The sequence below is a fragment of the Mustela nivalis genome, assembly GCF_964662115.1.
Source record: "Mustela nivalis genome assembly, chromosome: 16".
NCBI classification, from domain to species: domain Eukaryota; kingdom Metazoa; phylum Chordata; class Mammalia; order Carnivora; family Mustelidae; genus Mustela; species Mustela nivalis.
Window position 1 is genome coordinate 29,908,068 of NC_139035.1, and position 25,458 is coordinate 29,933,525.

The 25,458-nt window shown below is 38.3% G+C and overlaps 1 protein-coding gene across 9 annotated transcripts in view; it reads right to left on the reverse strand.

Moving 5' to 3' along the window:
- The window catches only part of DNAH14 (dynein axonemal heavy chain 14), a 348,451-nt gene that overhangs the window by 261,457 nt on the left and 61,536 nt on the right, over positions 1-25,458 (reverse strand). For 7 of the 9 annotated variants that reach the window (XM_082704493.1, XM_082704492.1, XM_082704488.1 and 4 more), the window contains 4 exons: positions 25,193-25,255; positions 20,337-20,481; positions 16,790-16,921; positions 4,996-5,246 (listed from right to left, as the gene is read on the reverse strand). In XM_082704493.1, the coding sequence (XP_082560619.1) occupies positions 4,996-5,246; positions 16,790-16,921; positions 20,337-20,481; positions 25,193-25,255 (591 nt within the window). Of the gene's footprint in view, positions 1-4,995; positions 5,247-16,789; positions 16,922-20,336; positions 20,482-23,756; positions 23,803-25,192; positions 25,256-25,391; positions 25,430-25,458 lie in introns of those variants that run through there. The other 2 variants (XM_082704495.1, XM_082704496.1) reach the window with 2 other exon arrangements.

A 25,458-nucleotide genomic window follows, 5' to 3' on the forward strand; every position in this document is an offset into this window, starting at 1 on the left:
AAATGTCCATCAGTAGAGATACAGGAGATAAATAAAATGCGGTATATACATACTGGATTATTATTTAGCCTTAAAAAGGAAAGAAATTCTCATACGTGTTACAACATGAATGAACGCTGAAAACATTATACAAAGCAAAGTTCAAATATGGTATGAGTACTCCACTGACTAAGGGACCTAGAACAGGTAAATTCATGGAAAAAGGATGTGTATTAGAGGTCATAGGGCTTGGTGGGAGGAAGGGGGCCATGCACAGGGAATGAAGAGTTATTGTATATGCACAGAGAGTCCCAGTTTAGGATGATGAAAATGTTCTGGAAATGGATATGGTGATGGCTGTACAACACTGTGAATGTGCTTAATGGTACTGAATTCTATTTCTTATATTTTTACTACAGTAAAAAAATCATGTTTCACTTCAGCAAAATATTCTATGATTGTTAACTGGGGAAAATAAAAAGATGAAGCATTTTTATGGAAAAGTGAAGATTTACATATATATGCTAATAGGGAGATAAAGATGGAAAATTCATAAACTGAAAAGCATAAGAAACACTAAAACGAGGTAGAGGGAGGAATTGGGAATTAAGAGTCATTGGACTGAATCAACAAAAATGAGAAAACTGAAAAGGAAAGAGAAAAAAGAACAAAGTAAAATAAATAATAAGCATAAGTGAAATGGAAGGAATAAAAGCAAAGCATACCGCTTATTACTAAGTGTGAATAGATTCAATTTCTTAATCAAAAGACAGAAACTATCAGATGGAGTTAGAAAGTAATATCAAACCATATGATAGACATCTCAATTTAAGGTGAAAAAATAAGGTAGAAAATAAACCTGTTAGGAATTTCTGGCAGAAGATAATGGCTGAAAATTTAAGAACATCTTTCTACATACCCTCATAAAAATCAGAGAAATAGACAATTTGAATAGGACCACATCTATTAAAGAAATTTAAGAAACAACTCATAAGCTTTCAAAATAGAAATCCACTGACCCAGACAGGTTTTCTTGTGAATTCTGTCAAACAAGAAATTATACCAATTCATTCTATAAGCCCACTATTTTCCTGGAACCCAAACCAGACAAAGATATCACAAGAAAACTACAGACCCATATCCTTTATCCTTTATGAACAGAGACACAGAATTCCTCAACAAAAGACCAGCAAACTCAATCTAGCTGCATATACAAAGGATTCTATACCACAATTGAGTGGAATTTATCCCAAGAATGCAAGGGTGGTTCAATGTATAAAAATGAGTATATTTAATTTAATGTACTATACCACATTTAACAAAATCCAACATTTCACGTAAAAACAGTAAACTAACAATAGAAGGAAATTTCTTCAACCTGATAAAAAGCACCTGCAAAAACCCCATAGCTAACAATGAAAAAAAGACCAAAGTTTCCCCTCTGAGATCAGGAATAAAACAGGAATGTTCACTCTTGCCGCTTCTAGTAACATCGTACTGAAGATTCTAGCCAGGGCAATTAGGCAACAAAAAGTAATAAAAGATGTAAGACTGGACAAAAAAGAAGTAAAACTATCTCTCTTTGCAGGTGTCATGATCCTGCATAGAAAATCAAAAGAAGCAAAAACAAATAAACAAACAAACATAGAACTCATAGACAAGTTGAGTAAGATTGCTGGATACAAGATCAATATACAAACACCAGCTATATTTCAATACATTCGCAATTAATAATCCAAAACAAAATTTAAAAAATTAATTCCAGTTATAATAGCATCAAAAATAATAAAATACTTAAGAATAAATAAAAGAAGCATAACATATGCACTGAAAAACAAGACCACTGAAAAAAATTAGACTACCTACATAAATGGCAAGACAATCTCACATTCATGGATTGGAAAACTTTATGCTATTAAAATGGAAATGCTCCCCTTATTTACTCACAGATTCAATGCAATCCCAATATAAATTCTAGCTACTTTTATTTCAGAAACAGGCACTTTTATTTTACAATTCATATGTAAATGCAAGACAGCCAGAAGAGCCAAAACCATGTTGAAAAGGAACAATGTTGGAAGATTCACACTTTCCAATTTCAAAACTTACTACAAAACTATAATAATCAAGACAGTGCAGTACCAGCATAAGGACAGACATACAGATCAAGTGAATGAAATTTAGAGTCCAAAAAATAAACCCACACATCTGTGGTCAACTGACTGTCAGCAAGTGTGCCAAGACCATTCAACGGAGAAAGAAGAGTCTTTTCAATAAGTCGTGGTGGGACAACTGGACATCCATATGGAAAAGAATGAATTTAAGACCCTTACCTCACACTGTATACAAAAATTAAAACAAAATGGATCAAAGATCTGAATGTAGGAGCTAAAACTGAAAATCTTACAATATAGGTATCAGTCTTCATGATCCTGCATTAAGCAATGATCTTAGACATGACACTTAAAGTACAATTAAAGGAACAATAAATTGGCCTTTTTCAAAACTAAATACTTTCGCTTCAAAGGATACTATCAAGAAATTGAAACGACCCAGAGAATGGGAAAAATTTTGTCAAATAATCTATTATATGATAATAACAGGGGTCTTGTACCCAAAACATATCTTTTTTTTTAAGATTTTATTCATCTATTTGACAGAGATCACAAGTTTGCAGAGAGGCAGGCAGAGAGAGAGGGGGAAGAAGGCCCCCCGCAAAGCAGAAAGCCCGATGTGGGGCTCGATCCCAGGACCCCAGGATCATGACCTGAGCTGAAGGCAGAGGCTTTAACCCACTGAGCCACCCAGGTGCCCCCCCAAAATATATCTTAAAAACTCTTTATAACTTAACAATATAAAGACAACACAATTGAGAAATGGACAAAGGACATGAAAAGACGTTTCTTCAGAGAAGATACACAAATAGCCAATAATCATATGAAAGGATGTACATCATTAGTCACTATGGAAATACAAACCAATACTATTAAGAAGGTCAACAGAAACAGATTAAATAATAGTTCCTACTCAGCAGGCACTAACTCTGTTTATTCTCAAACAACATTATGTATAGGTATAATTGTTATCTCTAGTCTACAGATGAGGAAACTGAAGTCTAAAGATTTTATTTATGTTTCTTAGCTTACTATTATTACTAGCTAACCTAAGTTATGCAATATGTCAGAGATGAGACAGGTAATAAAACCCAGGTGGTATGACTCCAAAAACACATGTACTTGAGCCACTACACATATATTCCTCCTATAACATTAAAATAATATACATATATATACATATATATGCATATATATATATACACACATACATGAGACACTCTGTATTTTTAAAATGAACTATGAAATAGTACACTAAGATTACAACAGAAAAATACATAGGAAAATTCTAGGAGAAATTATACCAAAATAATAAGATACTATATTTAAGTGATGGAATTAAGGTAATTTCTGTTTTCCAAATTTTCTATTATATGATGAATTAACTATAATATCCTTTAAAAAATATTTTCAAAATTAAAAACTTCTCCTAAACACACAAACACACAGATAAACACACACCTGTAGTTTTAGGAGAAATACAATTCTAATGTGCTATTACTACTAAATAGTTGTGCTCTTATATTGGTTAAAGTTCTAGCACGGACTTAAAGTACTTATGAGGCCTCAGAGAAGTGATTTGAGCTCTGCTGGATTCAGTAACAAATTAGAGAAACAGTATATTATCTTTAAAAGTCTTCAAAATTTTACGAATTTATTTTTCACTAACTCTAATACTTAAATTCTGATTTGATTTAAAGTGAAATAAGTCAAGCAGAGAGAGTCAATTATCATATGGTTTCACTTATTTGTGGAGCATAACAAATAGCATGGAGGACATGGAGAGTTAGAAAGGAGAAGGGAGTTGGGGGAAATTGGAAGGGGAGGTGAACCATGAGAGACTATGGACTCTGAAAAACAATCCGAGGGTTTTGAAGGGGCGAGGGGTGGGAGGTCAGGGTACCAGGTGGTGGGTATTAGAGAGGGCAGGGATTGCATGGAGCACTGGGTGTGGTACAAAAACAATGACTACTGTTATGCTGAAAATAAATTTAAAAATTTTTTTAAAAAGTGGTATTGCTAAATTCTGACAGTTTGAACATAAAGTATTCTACAGTATCAATTCATATTCCATGGTTCACAAATTACAGCGATAGATCCAGTTGTGGAAAATAAGAAAAATGCTTTAACATTAGTATTTAAATATAAGGTGAAAAAACAGGGCACATGGGTGGCTCAGGTAGTCAAGCATCTACCTTCAGCTCGGGTCATGATCTTGGGGTCATGAGATCGAGCCCTGCATCAGGCTTCCTGCTCGGTGGGGAGTTTGTTTCTCCTCCCTCTCTGTAAGTATGCACGCATGCTCTCTCTCTCTCTCTCTCTCAAATAAATAAAATATATATATTTTTTAAAGATGAAAACATTTTGTTTTCAATAGATACTTAGAATTGCCTCAAATGCAAACCGAACCTTGTGGCTACTGCCAGAATCATTCTTACAAATGATTTTTTAAGAACTAGTTCTGAACTTTGAAGATACAGCATACCTATACATAGGATTGCCAGATTTAGCATATTAATACAGAACACCAAATTAAAGCTGAGTTCCAAGATAAACAGTGATTTTTAGTATAGGTAATACTTGGGACATACTTACACTAAGAGTATTATTCATTACCTGAATTTCAAAACTCACTGGACATCATAGAGGTCACATAGCAACCTAGCCTATGCAGAATATTTTTTTTGGGGGGAAGGAAATTTTCTTAAATTTTATGCACAGTATTAATGAAAGTACTACCAGATAAGAAGTTCAGATAATTGCAAAAACTGAGTACATATAATTTGCTATGAGGAGAATTTTCAAATTCCAGCTTAAATTATTGGATATTTCCTCCATAAGCGATAATATATTACACTGTGATTACAAATCCCTTTTATAAGTAAAAAACAATTTGATTTACTTAATGAGATCTTCGTTCCTTTTTTCCCTTGAAAATGGCATTCTAGCAGAATTATTAAATAATTCCAAAAGTAGTGTGACTGCAGTATTCATTAGTTTACGGATGAGTTCCTGAAATATGTAGTCAACCAGCAGCAGAAACCTCAGAACAGTTTCTAATAAACGTCGATATGTAGGCAGCTTGAAATGTACAGTGTCATCTTCAGAGAGGTTTGACTCAAAGTATTCTTTAATTTCTTTCTTTTCTGCCACCTACAGTTCAATAAACATTTGAGAAACAAGGGATAATTTCTTAAGTTAATATAGCATGATTATTAATGGATAGTATTTTCATTAGTCTTAACAACACTGCAACTATACACTATTATGACAATTTTCATGAAAATTTTATGGTTGCACTGCATTTAAACAAGGAGACAAAAAGAAGCCTATGAAGTTTGGGGTTTCACTTATGAAGAGATAAGTTTATGGAACTCAGACAGGAAGGACATAGCCATGATTTCTAAGCACTCCTACATAGAGGGACCCTCCTCAAGTACACCATCAGGGACACAGCAAACAATGGGGGGTGGGAGTCAAGTATAAATGCTAGGCTTCCTAAAATCCAGCCTAATACTGCCTCTCTTATGTTAGTCTACAGCAATTTGACTCCTTTTTTTGTTTTTAACACATATATAATACATAATACAGAATTAAGAAAAAATTTAAATTCATCAAATCCAATGTATCTCTTTTTTAAAATTTTTATTTATTTATTTTCAGCATAATAGTATTCATTATTTTTTCACCACACCCAGTGCTCCATGCAATCCATGCCTTCTATAATACCCACCACCTGGTACCCCAACCTCCCACCTCCCCCCCCGCCACTGCAAGCCCCTCAGATTGTTTTTCAGAGTCCATAGTCTATCATGATGTATCTCTTAAGACAACTGACATAGTATGTTACTGGGGAATGGCCATCAGGACTTCCAAATTGTGCCCTCTAAAATAATCCCGAAGTTGGGCAAATGGTTCTTTTTAGACACATAAACATTTTTTTTTTATTATTGATGGTCCTTTAAAATTCTAAAAATATGTCCAATATTTGTTCACCTATTCATTCTTATTTTTTGTTCCATTGAGACTTAAATATCCTTTCCAAATTGTTTTCTAATTTTTAAAAACACAACTGCATTTATTTATGTTGCCTCTCTTCATGTCTCTCTCTTTTTTTTCAATTTGTATTTTTTCTTTTTAAAATTAATTAGGTCAGTTGATTATCAATTTGGCAAGTTTTTTTCCAGTACTGGTTGATTCTCTGGAGGAATGGTTACCACAGTGATGTAGTTCTTTACTGGGCACAGCTATGCTGGGCCTGACAAATGAAATACTGACTTTGTTAATAGATTATGTATTTATTGAAAATGTCATGTTTTTCCAGGATAGGCCACATGATTTGAAAACTTTATGTGCAAAATGCATTTCAATTAGTAAAACAGTGAGGCAGAGTCTATTAACTATTCAAAGTAAGGATTTTTAGCACTGGTACTAAAAGAATTTTAAGAAGCTCAGTAACTGTATCAGTATAAAAGTAAAACTCTATCAGTATAAAAGTATAATAGCCTGGTAATGCTGGCCTTTTTATGGACTATTATGAGGCTGATGGAGATTCTGAAACCAACAGGCAGTTAGGTAGATATTCTCTCCCATCAGAGGCTCTGTTCTAGGTCAGGCATATCCCAAGGCTAATGGCAGCTTTCGGCTTCCAGCCTGTCAGTTCTGTGGTGCCCGTGCTGTGTCTGGGCAGTCCCCATAGGTGCCCAGAACTCTTTTTAACCCAGCCGTACTTTACTTTAGATCCACCTGCTGAGCTGAGGCTCTATCATTTAATTGGTCTAGGGAGGTCCCAGATATCAATATTTAGTAAGAGCCCCCCATCGCCACCCCGCCAGCCGATTCTGGTGCGCTGCCTAGAGTTTGGCCACTTAGTCATCACACATTACAGTTTTACAAAATCACCCAAAGGGCACTGTAGGAAAGCCCAGTTTCTGCCCCTGACAAGGATCAACAAGTAAGACAGGTGTCCACAAACAAAACCAGTTCTGGGAGAGCTCTGGAGTCCACTGAAGGAACTTCCACAACATAGTGAAACAGAAGTCCTGAGAACAGCCATGTGAAAAGAGAAGGAAGACAGCCTTAATTTGCCCACATCATCCCATCCCCAGCTGGCATTGCTCGGCACCAACAGGAAACTTCCCAGCTAGAAGGAGTTGCCCTCATCAGGAAAGAAGAGCAGAGTGAGCAACCGGCTTCTCTGGACTTCGGGGCACTAAACAAAGGCCCCACTTCCATTTTGCCCTGCCCAGACCAGCAAAGCTGAGATGGACAGAGATGGCTAAAACAAGGGAGAAAAACACACACCTCCTATTGCAGCCATGCAGGAGTGATCCCCGTTCCCAGTGACCCGCTCAACATAAAAATGCAATAGCTTTTGCCACTAAAGAAGGCCTCGATAGCCAGCACAGCTGCTGCAGACCCCCAGCAGATCCCACTAGCTCTTGACACACAGGTATTTGTATTCAGATGCCAGCTGCCTAAGTCCATCTCCGTCCCCTCCCTTCTCCACCCCCACCAGAGCCTGGGAACCACACTGTCAGCCAGCCCCGGTTTCTGCAGGTGCATGAGGACAAGACACCTGCTTAGACCCCCATGACTGACCCCCACCATGCACATTCTTGGGGCTATTTCCTCAGTTGTGTATTTGCACACTGCTGACCTAACACCTGTCACTGGCCTTGAATGCCATGTACAGTGGTGTGACCCAACAGCCACAGTAGTACATGATGACAGCCAGGTGCCAGTAGCTACCAAGTGCACCCACAGCTGGCATGGTCCTTGCTGTTTACCCTGACCCTTACCAGCATGTGTGTCTCTAACTAGCCCTTGCCACACTAGAGAAGCCTGCAGATGACCTGAACAGTCATATGTGTACACCCACCAGTTCCAGCCACCACAACCACCAGCTGTGGTCCCTAGCCATTGGACCTGGAGCCACTATGGAAAACCCTCACAGCCACAGCAGACCTCCATAATATTTGCCAAGGACCACAGAGCTGTCCATGTTGTGGTCCCCAGAGGCCCAAGCAAAGACACATCGTCATGCCCCAGGACCTGGAGCAGTTACACAGCCCCACATCTGGCACCCTGTGCCACTAGCTCCAGGATCCCAGATGCTCCAGCATGCCCTACTTACAGTGAAATTCTTCCCTTATCAAAGGCAGGTCTTAGTGTCTGGAAGAAGTGACTCCTTCTTCAAATGCACAGATACCTTTACAGGTATCATAGAAAATCAGGGAAACATGAGTCCACCAAAGTAAAACTTAGTCACTGACCCCAAAGAAGTGGATATCCAAGGATTTCCAACAAAGAATTCAAATTAATTATTCCAAAGATGCTCAGAGACAAAAACAGACACACAGATCAATGCAACAGAATAGAGAACCCAGAAATGGACGCTCAACTCTGTGGTCAATTAATCTTCAACAAAGCAGGAAAGAACATTCAGTAGAAAGAACACAGTCTCTTCAACAAATGTGTTGGGAAAACAAATCAGCAACATGCAGAAGAATGAAATTGGACCACTTTCTTACACCATACACAAAAATAAGTTCAAAATGGATGCTAGACCTAAGTGTGAGACAGGAATCCATCAAAATCCTACAGGAGAACATAGGTAGCAACCTCTGCAACCTCAGCCACAACAACTTCTTTCTAGACATGTCTCCAGAGGCAAGGGAAACAAAAGCAAAAATGAACTAGTAGGACTTTGTCAAGAGAAAAAACTGCACAGCAAAGGAAACAACAAAACTAAAAGGTAACCTACAGAATGGGAGATGTTTGGAAATGACCTATCTGATAGGTCAAATGATCTATCTGATAAAGTTAGTATCCAAAATCTATAAAGAACTTATTAAACTTAACACCCAAAAACCAAAAAAAAAAAAAAAAATCCAGTTAAGAAATGGGCAGAAGACATGCATAGACATTTTTCCAAAGAAGACATCCAGATGGCCAAGAGACACATGAAAAGATGTTCAACATCACTCATCATCAGGGAAATGCAAATAAAAACCACAATGAGATTATCACCTCATACCGGTCAGAATGGCTAAAATAAAAAACACAAGAAACCAGAGATGTTGGTGAAGATGCAGAAAAAGGGGAACCCTCTGACACTGTGGGTGAGAATGCAAACTGGTGCAGCAACTCTGGAAAAGAGTATGGAGGGTCCTCAAAAAGTTAAAATAGAGCTATCCTACAACCGGCAATTTAACTACTAGGTATTTGCTCAAGGATACAAAAATACCAATTCAAAGAGGCACATGTACTTTAATATTTATAGCAGCATTATCAACAAAAGCCAAATTATGGAAAGGTATCCATAGACAGAAGACTAGATAAAGAAGATGGGATATAGTCTACGGCCATACCACCCTGAACGCGCCCGATCTCGTCTGATCTCGGAAGCTAAGCAGGGTCGGGCCTGGTTAGTACTTGGATGGGAGAAGATGGGATATATATGTGTCCATTGACAGATGAATGAATAAAGAAGATGTGATGTGATATGTGTGCATGTATATAAATATATACATATACACATATATAGGAATATTACTCAGCCATTTCAAAGAACAAAATCTTGCAATTTGCAATGATGTGGATAGAGCTACAGTATATTATGCTAAACAAAATAAGTCTGTCAGAGAAAGATAAATATTGTGATTTCACTCATATGTGGAATTTAAGAAACAACAGATGAACATAAGGAAAGGGGGAAAAAGAGAGGGAGGCAAACCATAAAGAGACTTTTAACTATAGAGAACAAACTGAGGGTTTATGGAGGGAAATGGGTGGGGGGATGGGCTAAATGGATGATGGCTGTTAAGGAGGGCACCTGTGATGAGCACCGGGTGTTTTATATGTGATGAATCATTAAATTCTACTCCTGAAACCAATATTACACTATATGTTAACTAACTAGAATTTAAATAAAACCTTTAAAAAAAGATGCTCAGAGATCTACAAAAAGATAACACAGATAAATAATTTAATGATATGAGGAAACAATACAAACAAAATGAGATGCTCAAAAGGAGAAAACATAAAAAAGAAACAAAAAGATATTTGGAGTTAAAAATATAATAACTGAATGACGAATTCAACAGAGAGCTTCAACAGACTTCACAAAGTGTAAGAAAAAAAAATAAGTGAACTAGAAGACAGATCAATTTGTGTTATCCAATCAGAGATAAAAGAAAAATGAGTAAAAAGAGTGAAGGAAGCCTATATAATCTATTGGATACTAAAAAACAAATCAATTTTTGTATTATTGAAGGTCCAAGAAGGAAAAGAGAGGGGAAAAAGGACAGAAGGCTTTTGTAAAGAAAATGGTAGCTTTCCAAATCTGGAGAGAGACTTGTATAACCAAGTTCATGAAACTCACAAGCCACTAAACAAAATCAAAGAGATCCTCTCCAGAACACAGAATAAAACTGTCAAAAATCAAAGACAAGGACAAAATCTTTCAGCCAGGAGAGGAGGGGAAAAAAAATTTGTAACTTACAAGGGAATTCCCTAAGGCCATCAGCAGATTTCTGAGTAGAAACTTTCCAGCCCAGGAGAGAGTGGGAAGATATACTCAAAGAGCTGGGGAAAATACTGCCAATGAAGCATAACTTATGCAGTAAAACTGTCCTTCAGAAATGAAGGAGCATTAAAGACCTTCCCAGACAAACAAGAGCTGAAGAAATTCCTTACCACTAGACATGCCCTACAAGAAATGATGGAAAGTATTGTTCAAGCTAAAGTGAAAAGGTGCTAGGTTGTAAAATGAAAATATACAAGAGAGTGATAAAGGAAAGAACACATTCAGACTTTGAATACTCTAAAAATGTAATACAGTGGGGTATTAACCACTGACTGCCATGTAAAAGTTAAAGAACAGGAGTATTAAAAAGAACTATAGCTCCACTAACATTAATGTTAATGGACATACAAATTACGGGTAAATTAGGGGTAAATTATGTCAACAAAAACATAGAAGGAGGGGAGAATAAAATGGTAGAGTTTTGCCGTGATCAAAGTTATCAATGTAAAATAGATTGATATCTAGAAGATGTTTTATGTAACCCTCATAATAACTACACGGCAAAAAGCTATAGGAGATTCACAAAATATAAAGAGAATCAAAATATAGCACTATGGAAAATCATCAATTCACAATGGAAAGCATCAAGAGAAGAAGAAAGGAACAGGGAACTACAAAACAACCAGAAAACATAAGAAGGTATTAGTAAGTCCTTACCTATCAATTATCATTCTAAAAAAAAATGTATTGAATTCTCCAATCAAAAGATAGGACTATGAACATTTATATGCCAACAAATTGGTTAACCTAGAAGAAACAGATAAATTACTAGAAACATAGAACCTACCAAGTCTGAATCAGGAAGCACAAATAACAATTAAGGACACTAAATTGGTAATCAAAAACTTCCCAACAAAGAAGAATCCAAGAGTATTTGGTTTCCTTTGCAAATTCTACCAAACATTTTTTTTTAAAAAAGATTTTATTTATTTATTTGACAGAGAGAAATCACAAGCAGGCAGAGAGGCAGGCAGAGAGAGAGAGAGGAGGAAGCAGGCTCCCCGCTGAGCAGAGAGCCCGATGCGGAACTCGATCCCAGGACCCTGAGATCATAACCTGAGCCGAAGGCAGCGGCTTAACCCACTGAGCCACCCAGGCGCCCAAATTCTACCAAACATTTAATGAAGAATTAATGCCAATCTTGTTTAAACTCTTCCAAAAACCCTGAAGAGGGCACACACTCCCAAACTCAATATACAGCATTAATCTGATACCAAAGCTAGATAAGAACACCACAAGAAAACTACAGACCAATATCCCTGATGAATATAGATGCAAAAATTCTCCACAAAATACTAGCAAACCCAATTCAACAACACATTAAAAGGATTACATACTATAATCAGGCAGGATATATCTCTTGGATGCAAGGATGTAAATAAGACATATCCCATTAATGGAAGGATAAAAATCACATGATCATCTCAATAGATGCAGAAAAAGCGTATGACACAATACAGCATTCTTTGATGATAAAAATGTTTAACAAATTGGGTAGGGAAGGAACATACCTCAACATATTAAGTTGACATACAGGACAAGTTCACAGCTAACATCATCATACCCAATGGTGAAAAGTTGGAAGTTTTTCCTCTAAGATCAGAAACAAGACAAGGGTGCCCAGTCTCTCCACTTCTATTAAATATAGTACTGGAAGACCAGCAGGAGTAATCAGGCAAAAAAAAAAAAAAAAAAAAAAAAAGGCACCTGAATCAGAAAAATAGAAGTAAAATTGTCTCTGTTTTCAGATGATACAACCTTATATGTAGAAAATCTTAAAAGATTCACCAAAAATATACTAAAACTAATAATCAAGATACAGAAATTGTTGCATTTCTACAGCAACAAAATAACCTGAAAAAGAAATAAAGAAAACAGTATCATTCTTAATAAAACAAATAAAAACAAAAAACAATAAAATAAGTAGGAATAGTAACCAAGAAGGTTAAAAGATCCACACACTGAAAACTTTAATTTTTAAAAATCAAAGTACAGTTGACATACAATGTTGTAGTTGTCTCTGGCACACCACATAAGGATTTGACAATTCTATACAGTATTACGGTCACCACAATAAATGTTCTAACATCTCTCATCATACAATATTATTACAACATATATTCCCTATGCTATACTCTTCATCTCCATGTTTTATTTATAACTGGACATTTGTACCTTTTAATCCCCTTCACCTATTTTGCCCATTCCCAAAGCCCCTTCCCTCTGGCCACAACTAGTTTGTTCTATAGATTTACGAATCTGTTTGTTTGTTCCTTTTTTTAGACTGCACATATAAATGAAACCATATAATATCTGTCTGTCTGACTTATTTCACTTAGGATAGTACCCTCTGGGTCTAATTTATGTTGTTGTAAATGGTAAAATGCCATTCTCTTTTATCGCTAAGTAATATTTCATTGTGTGTATGTACCACACCTTTATTCATTCATCTATCACCCGACATTTAGGTTGCTTCCATATCTTCACTAATGTAAATAATGCCGCAGTAAACATAGGTGTGCATGCATCTTTTCAAATTAGTATTTTCATTTTCTTTGGGTAGATAACCCAGTAGTGGAATTACTGAATCATATGGTATTTTTATTCTTAATTAACCTCCCTACTGCTTTCCATAGTGATTGCACCACCATATATATTCCCACCAACAGTGCACAGAGGTTCCCTTTTGCTCTGTATCCTTGAAAACACTGTTATTTTTGTCTTTTTTGATATTAGCCAATCTGACAGGTATGAGATGATACCTCATTGTGGCCTTGATTTGTCTTTCTCTGAGGATGAGTGATTTGAGCATTCATATGTCTATTGGCCATCTCTATGTCTTCTTTGGGGAAATGGCTATTAGGTCCTCTACCCATTTTTTAATTGGATTATTTGGGGGTTTTGGTGTTGAATTGTACAAGTTCTTTATATATTTTGGATATTAACTCCTTGTCAGATACATTGTTTGCAAACATATTCTCCCATTCAATAGGTTGCTTTTTCATTTTGTTGATGGTTTTCTTTGCTTTAAATGTTATCACTGCAAAAAAGTAATAGTAATTATGTAACATGATGGAAGTGTCCATCATTTCCAAAATTCTGTGAATGGTGAAACTTGATAGGAGAAATGCTTAATAATCCAAATTCTTCTTAAAGTATACAGCCATTAAAACTTAAAGCATGATTCATTATTTGTTAAAATCTGCATCTGAGGGGCGCCTGGGTGGCTCTGTGGGTTAAAGCCTCTGCCTTCAGCTCAGGTCACGGTCTCAGGGTCCTGGGATCAAGCCCCGCATCGGGCTCTGCTCAGCAGGGAGCCTGATGCCCCCCACCCTCTGCTTGCCTCTCTGCCTGCTTGTAATCTCTCTCTCTCTCTCTGTCAAATAAATAAATAAAATCTTTTTAAAAAAATCTGCATCTGAAATTGTGACTTTATTTCTAACAGATAGCTCTGAAGTTCTCTGAAATTGATGCTTCTGCTGAGCTCAGGGAAATTCATAGTAAGAAATAAAGTCTTAGAGTGTGTTCAATGCACATATCAAGTTTGAGTCTGAACACTGAAATAAATGGTCAGTTTTCTCCTGGAGGAATTCCAGGAGTAAGTGGTTCCAAGACCAGCAGCATCAAGCTTCCCCTAGGAACTTGTCAGAAATGTAAACACTCCCCATCCCCGTCCCCGCCCCCAGGTACAGTGGCTGAAACCGAGGCCCCTTGTTTTACCAAACCTCCTAGGAGATTCTCTTGCCCACAAAAGCTTGATAATCATGGTCCTCAGCATTTCAATATGAAAACAGGAGAGGCACTGTCAGTGCTTTCTAATTACACTTAGTCCAGAAATGGGGAATGCTGCCTGCCTTAGGTAGCTGCATGGTGTGGGACCGAGCAACTCAGCCAAGCTTTGGCTTGATTAAAGAGCCATGTCAACAGACAGGGAGCCGAACTATGAGAGACTCTGGACTCTGGGAAACAAACTGAGGGTTGTGGAAAGGGACCAGGATGTGGGGAATGGGGTAACTGGGTGATGGCCTTCAAGGAGAGCACGTGATGTGATGAGCACTGGGTGTTATACACAACTAATGAATCACTGGCCACTACACCAAAAGCTAACTATGAACTATATGTTGGGTAACTGAATTTAAATAAAATAAAATAAAATAAAATGCCAAGTCAAAATAGGGCATGAGTCCCTGTTAGAGACAAAGCACCTAAAGAAGGAAAAAGCAATGCAACGCTTTATTGATACTTCCATTCCCCATATCCCCTTTTTTGTTTGGACCCATTCTCAGTTTTATGATCTTGTCATTTTTATTAAATCTGCATACTTCCATGGGGTAAATAACCAACCAACAGTGTTGGTTGGCAGTGGGTCTAATGGGTTCTTATCTGACATTTATTTAAATAGAAATCTCTGAACAAATATTTCTGACCAGATCTTGGTGTTTCTGAATGGGAGACACTAGAGTGATTACAAAGAATATGTGCCCTAAGACATACGCTGTCAATCCCTGTTTGATTTATCTGATCCTTGGCCAAACCGTCCCAGAGTCTTCCCATATGATGGGACTCAGTGGGGTTAGGGTGACTGCAGAATACAATGAGGAAAGAGAGCCTTCTTTCATTGATGTGAAAGCCGCACTTCATTTTCTTGTCAAGAAGCAAAGCCTATGGACTCTGAAAAATAATCTGAGGGGTTTGAAGTGGCGGGGGTGGTGGGAGGTTGGGGTACCAGGTGGTGGGTATTATAGACGGCACAGATTGCATGGAGCACTGGGTGTGGTGAAAAAATAATGAATACTGTTTTTCTGAAAATAAATAAATCAATTTAATAAAAAAATAATAATAAAAATTGTCCTATGAAGTAAAAAAAAAAAGAAGAAGAAGAAGCAAAGCCTTGAACTCAGGGTTACCCAGGATCTATGAAAGTTCAATTCCAAGAAGTAACATCTGAAAACGTCTGAAGGAGATGCAGTCCACCTATTCCTCCAGAGAGCCTCAAGTATCCCCTGGATTCCGCCAAAGCAGCCGAGACAGGCAGCCAGCCCACAAGCAGGGACACTTGCCTCAGCCCCTCACCGAGCCACACCTGTGAACCCTGATTCCATATGCTGGTGTTCCCTATATAGGGAGGCTATAGAAGATAACCCTGTCAACTGAATCACAGCATCTCAGTAAAAATGTTCTGAGGACACTGTTCATTGTATTATCGAGTCCTTTTTATAAAATCCTTAGGGAAGTTTTGTCTCATCTAGGCATGTTTCTCTTGAGCAGGAAGTTTTCACCTTAGAAATACTGAAATTTGCAACAAATTTTATTTCCCTATATATGTCAGCTCAGGTTAGAATTTAGGTATCTTTAAGGTGTATATGTAAACTTACATATACATGCATTTACACACACACACACACACACACACACACACACGCACACACTCTCATACAGGTCTCCCCCACTGTCCAAAAGTAGAGTTGCTATGAAAACTTCCATAAGCCAAAATAGCACAAAGAGGCAATGACCACTCATTTATACGAGAAAATTTTGAGCATTCCTAGACCCCCAAAATCGCCTCTGCTAGGCTTTTCTGATACTGTATTGCTAAAGGATGCACAGACTAAGTCCAGAAGAAGCACAGACGCTCACAGACACAGTCCACAGCTCCAGCGGCCTGATATAGAGATGCTGAGCGTGGGTCCCAGCACAGGGTCTGGGGGGCCCCTCTCACTGCTCCAGGTGCTGCCTCCATAATGGCTCGCTGCAAAACGGACACTGAAGGCTATTTCTGCTTCTGGCTTTTTTTCTCATAAAAGTGAAAATTCTCTCTAAATTACTTTCAGTTAGTTAGCCAAAACAGGTACAGACACAGATCTTTTGTAAAAGCACCGTGGTGGAGCAGGAACCTCGGAAGAGCAGGGGCGGTACCTGTACACGTCAGTACTCGCATTTTGCGCAGCCCCTGCAGAGTGCCTGCACCCAGAAACCGTGCGGAGCCAGCCCGTAGCGAACCAATCTGCCAGCCCGCTGCCAGCACTGTTCCCAGAGAGGCAATCTGGAGCAATGGCTTTAACCAGTACATTCAAAATGGAGAGAAAGAGAAGATATAAAGAATTACCTTTAAAACTGTATTTCTGATTTCACAAAGAGCTTTATGTCTGATATCCTCAAGCTGCTTCAGCGCCAGGGTAGCTTGCTGTAACTGCTCTTTACAAAATGCATCTAGAGAGTATGTTCGAGACCTATCCAGCTAATGACATGACAGAAAATGCTCAGCGTTGGAAAGTCAAAGACAAAAGTCATATTCTATTTTTCCTTTTGTATACATTATGCTTTATATACATGCTTCTTACATTCTTCAAAAACAAACACCAGTAGCTGAAACAAACTAAATCTTGATAAAAGACAGAAAAATACATTATTGTTTTAATCATAACTAAGATAAAGCCTCAGCAGAAAAATTCAAGACTTGATATATTTTTGAATTATCTATGAACCCAGGGGAACCACCAAATCCAGGAATTGCTTTTGAAATCCCAATAAGCACTGAATGGGGGATAAAGAGGCAAAAAGTACATAATTCAAGTGACATGCACATTCTTCTGAGTTCATTCGAATGTGCCCTGGAGAAATTCGACCATCTCTGCTACTGAGCCTTGCCACACACCAACAACACATATCCCAGCATCCTTCCTCCTTTCAGAATTTTCTCATTTTCCCCACATTCTGTTAATTCTCTTGCGAAAATGCATTTTCATCAATAAATAGGAGATATTTATCCCTAGTTATACTGTAATATTTTATAAATGTACACTCCCCTCAAAAAAAGATTGCGAAGTGTTGTTCTTGCCTTAAAATTCTGGATTAACTCTTTGTGTTCTCCTTCTTGTGGTCTCGTATCTGGCTACCAGGTCATGTCTCAAATCTCCCTTCCTTTCTGATCTCACTGCTAACCTCCTACCTGAAGCTGTTCTTGCTCACCCCTGCATTATTCCAGCATTCTACTAGCAATCTCTTCAACTCTGTTTCTCCTTGCTTTCAGTTTTTCCCATTAACCACCATCATGTTCCTACAATAATACGTTCAGAAACTTTCAATAATTGTTATTTAAGAATATGGGGTGCTGGGTGGCTCAGTTGGTTAAGCATCTACCTTTGGCTCAGGTCATGATCCCGCAGTCCTGGGATCAAGTTCTGCATTGGGCTCCCTGCTCAGTGGGGAGTCTGCTTCTCCCTCTCCTGCTGACCCTGCTAGTGCTCTCTCTGTGTCAAATAAACAATTTTTTTTTTTTTTAAGAGTAGTTCTCAGCTTCCTGGGTGGCTCTGTGGATCGATCACCTGACTCCTGATCTCAGCTCAGGTCTTGATCTCAAGGTTATAAATTCAAGCCTCACACTGGGCTCCACAATGGGTGAGGAGCATACTTTAAAAAAAAAAGAAAAAGAAAAAGAAAAAGAATAGTTCTCAATGTTTACTCTCATAGGAAATCACCAAGAGGGCTTGCAAAAGGTGCAGATTACTAGCACCACTCATTGCACTCTCCACCAAAAGGGGTAGGACACATATTTACATTTTTATTAGCCACTTAAAATAATGCTAACCCCAACGCAATTCTTCCTGAACCCCAAGTCCCAACTCTTCAGCTTGTTCTTGGCTTTGGGTAAACTGCTGTCTCTCTAGGACTTGGTTTCTCCGTTGAAAGGGAAGGTCTGGATACAATGACCCACGCACGTCCTCTCCCATCCAGTCTGAGACACTCTAGCCCTGCAGCACAGCACAGGTTACGCCAGCAGAGCACAGGCACCCGCAAGTGACTGTGACTTCTGACTTCTGAATGGTCCCTCGTCTGCACTCCGGCCCTTGCTTCGTTCTCCCTGCCTCCTTCTTGTCAGTCCTCACTGGCACCTGCATTCCCAGCAGTTCTAAGGTACAGGTGGCCACCTTCTGATTCCAGACCTCCATATCTCGGGTCTCCTGGCTATGAATCTGTTCACCCTCCATTTGGCCCTGGTTTCTCCAGGCTCAGAAATTCCTGTTTTTGCTAACTTTCTTCACAACCCCCACTAGGAGTACCCCAGCCCTAATGCCCAGGTTCAACTCCTACCTCTCCTTTATTCTGTTATTCTTGGGCCAACTTTCAAGACCCAGCCTAACTTTCATAGCAAACATACACTGAATCCTTCACTCCCATTCTGCGCCATGGCTCCCCTGCTGCCGGACCCTTCCAATCCTGTGTGACCTGCTCATCACGTGCTTCCCCCACAAAACATGCCCCAACCTGGCTTGTCTGAATAGGTGGGGCATGAGTATTTTACAAGTATTGTTTGCCAGGAACCTTCCAACCTTCCTTGCCTTTTATTTTGCTAACTGGCTAGTTAGAATGACTAGCAAAACTGAGGGACTACCTCTGGAATCAGCAATCATTTTTGTATGTAAATAATTACCTCTTACAATAAACTGTAAGCAAATTACAAATGGCAATGCCTCATTTTTAGTTTGTTTCTGCCTCCTTTGCATATAATAATTAACAAATATTTGCAAATTGTCTGGAAGCTTTGTTCCTTTTCTCCTGACATTCTGGGGGAAGCTGAAGGGCCTGAGGTCACTCCATTAGTATTACCATGCAGTAGGTGTGGGCATTCACAGATATTCTGAAGTCTCTTCTACCTTACTGCCCATCATTAGCCAATACATTCTGCCACTAAGTCACTCATAAAACAATCTAATATAGCTGCCCAACCAATCTCCTTCTAGAATAAAACCATATCAAAAATACTCCTCTATGAAATGTGTCCTTAACTTGAATGGTAATCATTTTGAAAGAGTCATCTCAACATAGCTATAAAAAATCATCTGTAGTGATTAATTCATCTTTCTTCCTTAACTCTTATTCACTCACTTAAAGACTATCAAGCATCTATCATGTATCAGCCACTGTATACAATCAATTCTAAAAGTAAACTACTGACTTGGAAGTATCAAAAACTTACTACACATGTATAGTCAACACAATTTTTGAGTTGATGATCAAATTTATAACTTGTCTAAATCCTTTTACTATATTTAAGTCTAGGTGACTATAAACTTTACTTTCCAGCACCTTCCTCAAGTGGGTAAATGAAGTAAAACTGTTCGATTGTATATTAAACCCTTGAAAACATATACTTCTATGTACTTTGACTTCTTTAAAAGAATTATTCTATATAAACTGAATGAAATCACCCACTAGGAAGGTCACCCTTTCTTAGAATTGTGGAACAGAAGAATTCGTAAATTTAATCAAAACCTCTGTGCTGTAACTCACAACAATTTCTTGACATGCTATATTGGGAGAATAGCTGGTAACTATCAATTGTGATAGAAATAATCATTTATAAATGATATTTCATTTATAAAATGATATTTCATTTAGAGTTTTGAAAATAGAGAAAGGGCCTCATAACAGACTTATGTTGAGTTTAGGGAAGAAATTATGTACAAGGAATATTGATTATTAAAAATGACTACCTGAGGGAATAATGTTCTTTGCGAGTATTTTAGAACATTAGTCTGTATTGTGATCATTTCCTGATGGATTGAGCAATATGGACTCCTTCAACTCAAAACTCTCCTGTCCCCTGGTTTCCACAGACAAACACCAGCACACAGCAGTGCACGTCTACCCACCTTGATGAGGCATATGGCAGATGGATGGTCTTCGTGGTCATTACCTTTTTTTGTATCAACTGCATCTTCACAAAGTCCCTTTATATAAAGCAAACAGCCTTGAAATAACTCATCAGCCCAAAAAAGATGGCGAGTCAAAAATGACCTGAAAGTTAAAGAATTTCCAGGCTTATCTCCCATTCGAAATGAGTACAATGAATTTAGAGGTAGCCAGTATAACTTGTTTGGTACCCTGCACATATTCTATCTCCTACAGTTTAAGTGACATTAATAAACATCAGTAAGCATGACGAGATCTGTTTGGCTGATAATGTTGAGAGCAAGGCTATGATACTGAGTGTGTTGAGTGTGAACAAAATAGGAGGGGAAACAAGTGATGACATTATAATTGTATGCCACTGAGTTCTAATAATTTTGAAATAGTAGGCACTGACAGTTTTCTTAAATTTCTCCAACCACCCAAATCTTAAAATAGGAAAGATGGACCTTTCTATTTCCTCAGCCCCTTCCTACTGTCTGGTCATGGTTACAAAGATGAAAAAGATCACTTCCAACATCCCAAGACAGACGTGGGGAGAGAAGAACAGAATGGAAGAGATAAGCCTCCAAAAAAACTGGATTAAGAAAAGGGACGTTTGCTTTTCTTGATCCAGTTTTTTGCAACAGTGTCTAAAGAACAGGGGTTCTTCTGCCCTTCACTGATCACTTGGGGGGTAGCTGAATTTTATGACTGATTTTTGTATTTTATACAAAAGACAGAATTATCAGAAATTAGCCTCTTCCTGTCTTTCCATTTTACTGGCAAAAGCTTTATATACCATGAGGCTAGTGAAGCTGAAGCTCCATAGGCCCTTTATTATCCCTGCTTCTCCCAAAGCCTTGTACTGTCTGTCTCCAAGAAGACCTTCTCACTACACACACCTCACAGAACCTGGGGCTCCTCACAGAGGTGGAACTGGTTCAGACATTCCCGAGTACTAGTATGGGCAGGAAAAATGATTGCACTAAGACAAATGGCACACCAGAAAGTGAAACACCACAAAAATCATACCCAATCTTGATATTTACTAATAAGAGAATGATGATCATAAATCAGAGTCATGAATCCATAGTACTCAACACTGTTTTAAGACTTTCTTTTCTTCATTTAAAAATACAATGTACTCCTGGGGATAAAAATATATGTTTATAAAAAATAAAAAATTAATAATAAAAAAATACAATGGATTTTACTTACATATTTTAACACAGATATGAAGAAATTAGTAGAGTGTATTATTAAAATAACAGCGAGGAAAGCACAAAAAATTTAGAATTGTAATGGTGAGATCTGACAAGAGAAAAATAATGCATCATCTGATGACTATTCAAGCATAGGTTCTATTAGAAACTAACCAACAAATTCCATTCTATTATAACAGCAAACTAAATACATTCTCCAAAGCTTCTCACAGGACAGAACTACTTGATAATAGAAAATATACCACAGAACTCTATTAAAACTCAGGTCCTAGCTTCTAGAAAAATGGAGAATATGTACTTTTCAGTGTTCTTCCCCCGGAATACAACTAAAAACTGTGAATGTCATATATGAAGTGAACATAAAAAGATACTAAAAGGCAGAGAGGCTGGACTGGCTAGGAAAGACAGCACTAAGGTCCTTGGGTAGTTTTTTTCCCCTTCCTTCATTCCAGGCTTGGAGTTGAAGAAACCAGCAAGCTGGAAACACCAACAGATGCCTGCTGTCCAGCTAAAGGATCAGGAAAGGGGCAGCCGAGCATGACAGCAAATTTTCAACAATAACCATTCTACTCTAGCAAGATACCACAGAATAAAAAGGCCATGTGGAAAGTGTGAAGTTCTACCCTCAGCAAATGGTAACCAGGCTTCCCTAGCATTCCTCTGGGGGTTTCCAGGGAAAGCTAAGTAGGGAATCAAGAATTTCAACTTCCCTGGGAGCAAGCAAAGAAAGACAAAGTCAAACAAAGAAACAGAAGACATACAAAAGCACTAAACAGAAATTTTAGAATTGAAAAATAGATGATCGAAATTTACAAAATCAATACACTGGCTCAACAGCAAAATGGAATGGACAGAGAAACAAATCAGTGAACTGAGAGAATAGCAGAAATTGTTCAATCTGCACAGTAGAGAAGCAAATAAACTGGGGTAAAAAAAACTGATCCTCAGTAAGCAGCAGGACTATAAACAAGATCTGGCATTTGGGTCTGAAGTCCTAGAAGGGGAGGAGAAAGAGGGCAGGGCTGAAAAAACACTTGAAGAAATATGAATGAAAATTTACCAAATTTATCAAAGGATGCACAAACACAGAGGTGTGAGAAGCCAGGGTGACTTAAAACAGGGTAAAGACAAAGAAATCCTATAAAGATGCATCAAATTCAGAATTCTGAAAACCAAAGGCAAAAGAAAGAATGTGAAAGCAGGAAGAGAAGAAACATCTATAGAAGAAAAGCAATCTGAATGACCCTGGAAGCCACAAGAAAGGGGTGTGCTTTTTTCTGGTGCTGAAAGCAAAGAACAGCCAACTCAGAGTCCAGACTCAAGTCTGGAGACTCTTGCTTCTGAAGGAGAAGCAAGACAATTTGCTGCCAGCAGACCTGCTCTACAAGAATGGCTACAGGAAGCTTTCTAAACAGAAATTAAATGACAAAATAATAGAAGGAACTCCAAAACACTGAGAAGGAATGAAGAACATGATAAACAAACCAAACTGGATAAATTTTAAAAAGGTAGGGGCGCCAGGGTGGCTCAGTCGGTTAAGGGTCCAACTCTTGACTTCAGCTCAGGTCATGATCTCAGGGTTGTGGGATTGAGTCCCCCAGCGGGCTTTGCACTCAGCAGTCTTCTTCCCCCTCCCCTTGCCCCTACCCCACTTGTGTTCTCTCTTTCTAAAATAAATAAATCTTAATAAAATAAAATAAATACAAAAATATATAGACTATCCTTGAGTTTTACAACTTATATTTGATGATGGAAGCAAAAATGCTAACTCTTCTGATATAGTGCCAAATGCATAAAGAGGAAATATTGAAGACAATTATACTATAAACGGGGGAGGGTAAAGGGACATAAAGCTAAGGTTTCCACAGTTCACGTGAACTAATAAAATGATAACACTAGTAAATTGTGCTATGTATATATAATGCAACCACTAAAAAGCCACACAAAATGATACATTAAAAAATACTATAGAAAATATCCAAAAAGAATTCTAAGATATATTCAAATAATCCACAGGAAGAAGAAACAGAAAGCACAGGGAAGAAATTGAGACCAAAAAATTTGAGACCAAAAAACGAATTGGCAAACTTAAGCCCTAACATAAAAATAATTCAACTGAATGTACATAGTCTAATATATCAATTTAAAATAAAGTACCAACCCACAGCAAGATCCTACCACATAGCCATGAGAATGTCTACGTGAAAACCAATGACAATTCCAAATGGTGGCACCGATGTGGAAAAGCTGAGCCCTTGGATGTCGCCGGTGGGGATGAAAAATGGTAACAATCATTTCTGAAAAAAAAAAACCCTAAATATGCAATTACTGTGTAAGCCAGGATGGCACTGGCAGGCATCTCCCCCTGAAAAATGGAGACTTCTGTTCACATAAAGACCTTTCTATAAAAGCTGCGGCAGCTGTCTCTCACAGAGACAAGAACTGGGAAGCAACAGGTGTTCTTCAACAAGGGAATGACCACCCGGCAGCACGTCCCCGTGGACTGCTCCCTGGCAGCAAAGGAACCATGCCAGAGGCAGCGGCCTGGACAGAGCTCCCCTCCCACAGTCTGCAGACTGTACCTGACTATTCCTGAAAATACGAAACCACAGAAACGAAGACCAGAGCAGTGCTGGCTCCAGGCTCAGGAGGGGTGAGGTGGATGGGCAACAGGAGGGCAACAGGAGGGCTCCTGTCATGACAGAGGTCTGCTATATGTGGATTCTGCCCTGGTTGTCATACAACTGTCCTACAGCAGGTCTGCAAGACGTCACCACAGGGGCAACAGAAGATCTCTGGATCATCTCTGTGTTGTTTCTCACAACTGCATTCAGTCAGCATTACTGCAAAGTACAAAGTTCAGCACAGAATGTGGCTGCTGGAGCTCCTCCTGCAAACTAGGACTAACAGCCGTCTCACTGGTTTGATGCAGTCACTCCCCTTCTGGAGGCAGAAAGTTACATCAAGTGACCAGAGGAAGTTATCCTAAGTGCTTTATACTGCTGTGATTTCCTCATACCACAGACTAGCATACCAGGAAATATAGTGTTTAGTACTGTGTTTATATATGAATAGCATTTAAAAATAAGATAGGTTAAATTTAATCATAAAGGTTTAAAATTTTTTAAAAGATTTTGTCAGAGAAAGAGAGGGCACAAGCACAGGGGTCAGCAGGCTCTCTGCTGAGCAGGGAGCCTGATGCGGGGCTCAATACCAGGACCCTGGGATCATGACCTGAGCTGAAGGCAGATGCTTACCTGACTGAGCCACCTAGGTGCCCCCATAATTGGTTAAATTTAATCATCATAAAGTGACTTTCCAGTCACTGAGTGAAAAATGGCTGATACCTGCTTCCATATTATCTATTTAAATAAAACTTTTAGAGTTACGTTGCTTATCAAAACTTACCTGTTCGGGGCACCTGGGTGGCTCAGAGGGTTGAGCCTCTGCCTTCAGCTCAGTAATGATCTCAGGATCGAGCCCTACATCAGGCTCTCTGCTCAGTGGGGAGCCTGAGCTACCCCTCCCTCTCTGCCTGCCTCTCTGCCTACTTGTAATCTTTCTTTCTCTCTGTCAAATAAATAAAATCTTCAAAAAAAAAAAAAAAAGCTTACCTGCTCTTCTCTGTCTTAATTCTTCTAACATTCAATTTCCAGGTAACAAATGATTTATTGACTCTGAAAAGAAAAACATTTCTTATATTTCATAAACTCATAAATCATGTATTTATGTAGAATACATTTAATAACATCTTAAAAATGCTAGATTCCCTAGAGCATGTTTCATTCACGTTTCATTCATCCTAAATCTTACCTGAAGTACATACTAGATCATATCACTTCTCTCCCAAACTGTCAACAAAATATAGAGCAAAAGTCAC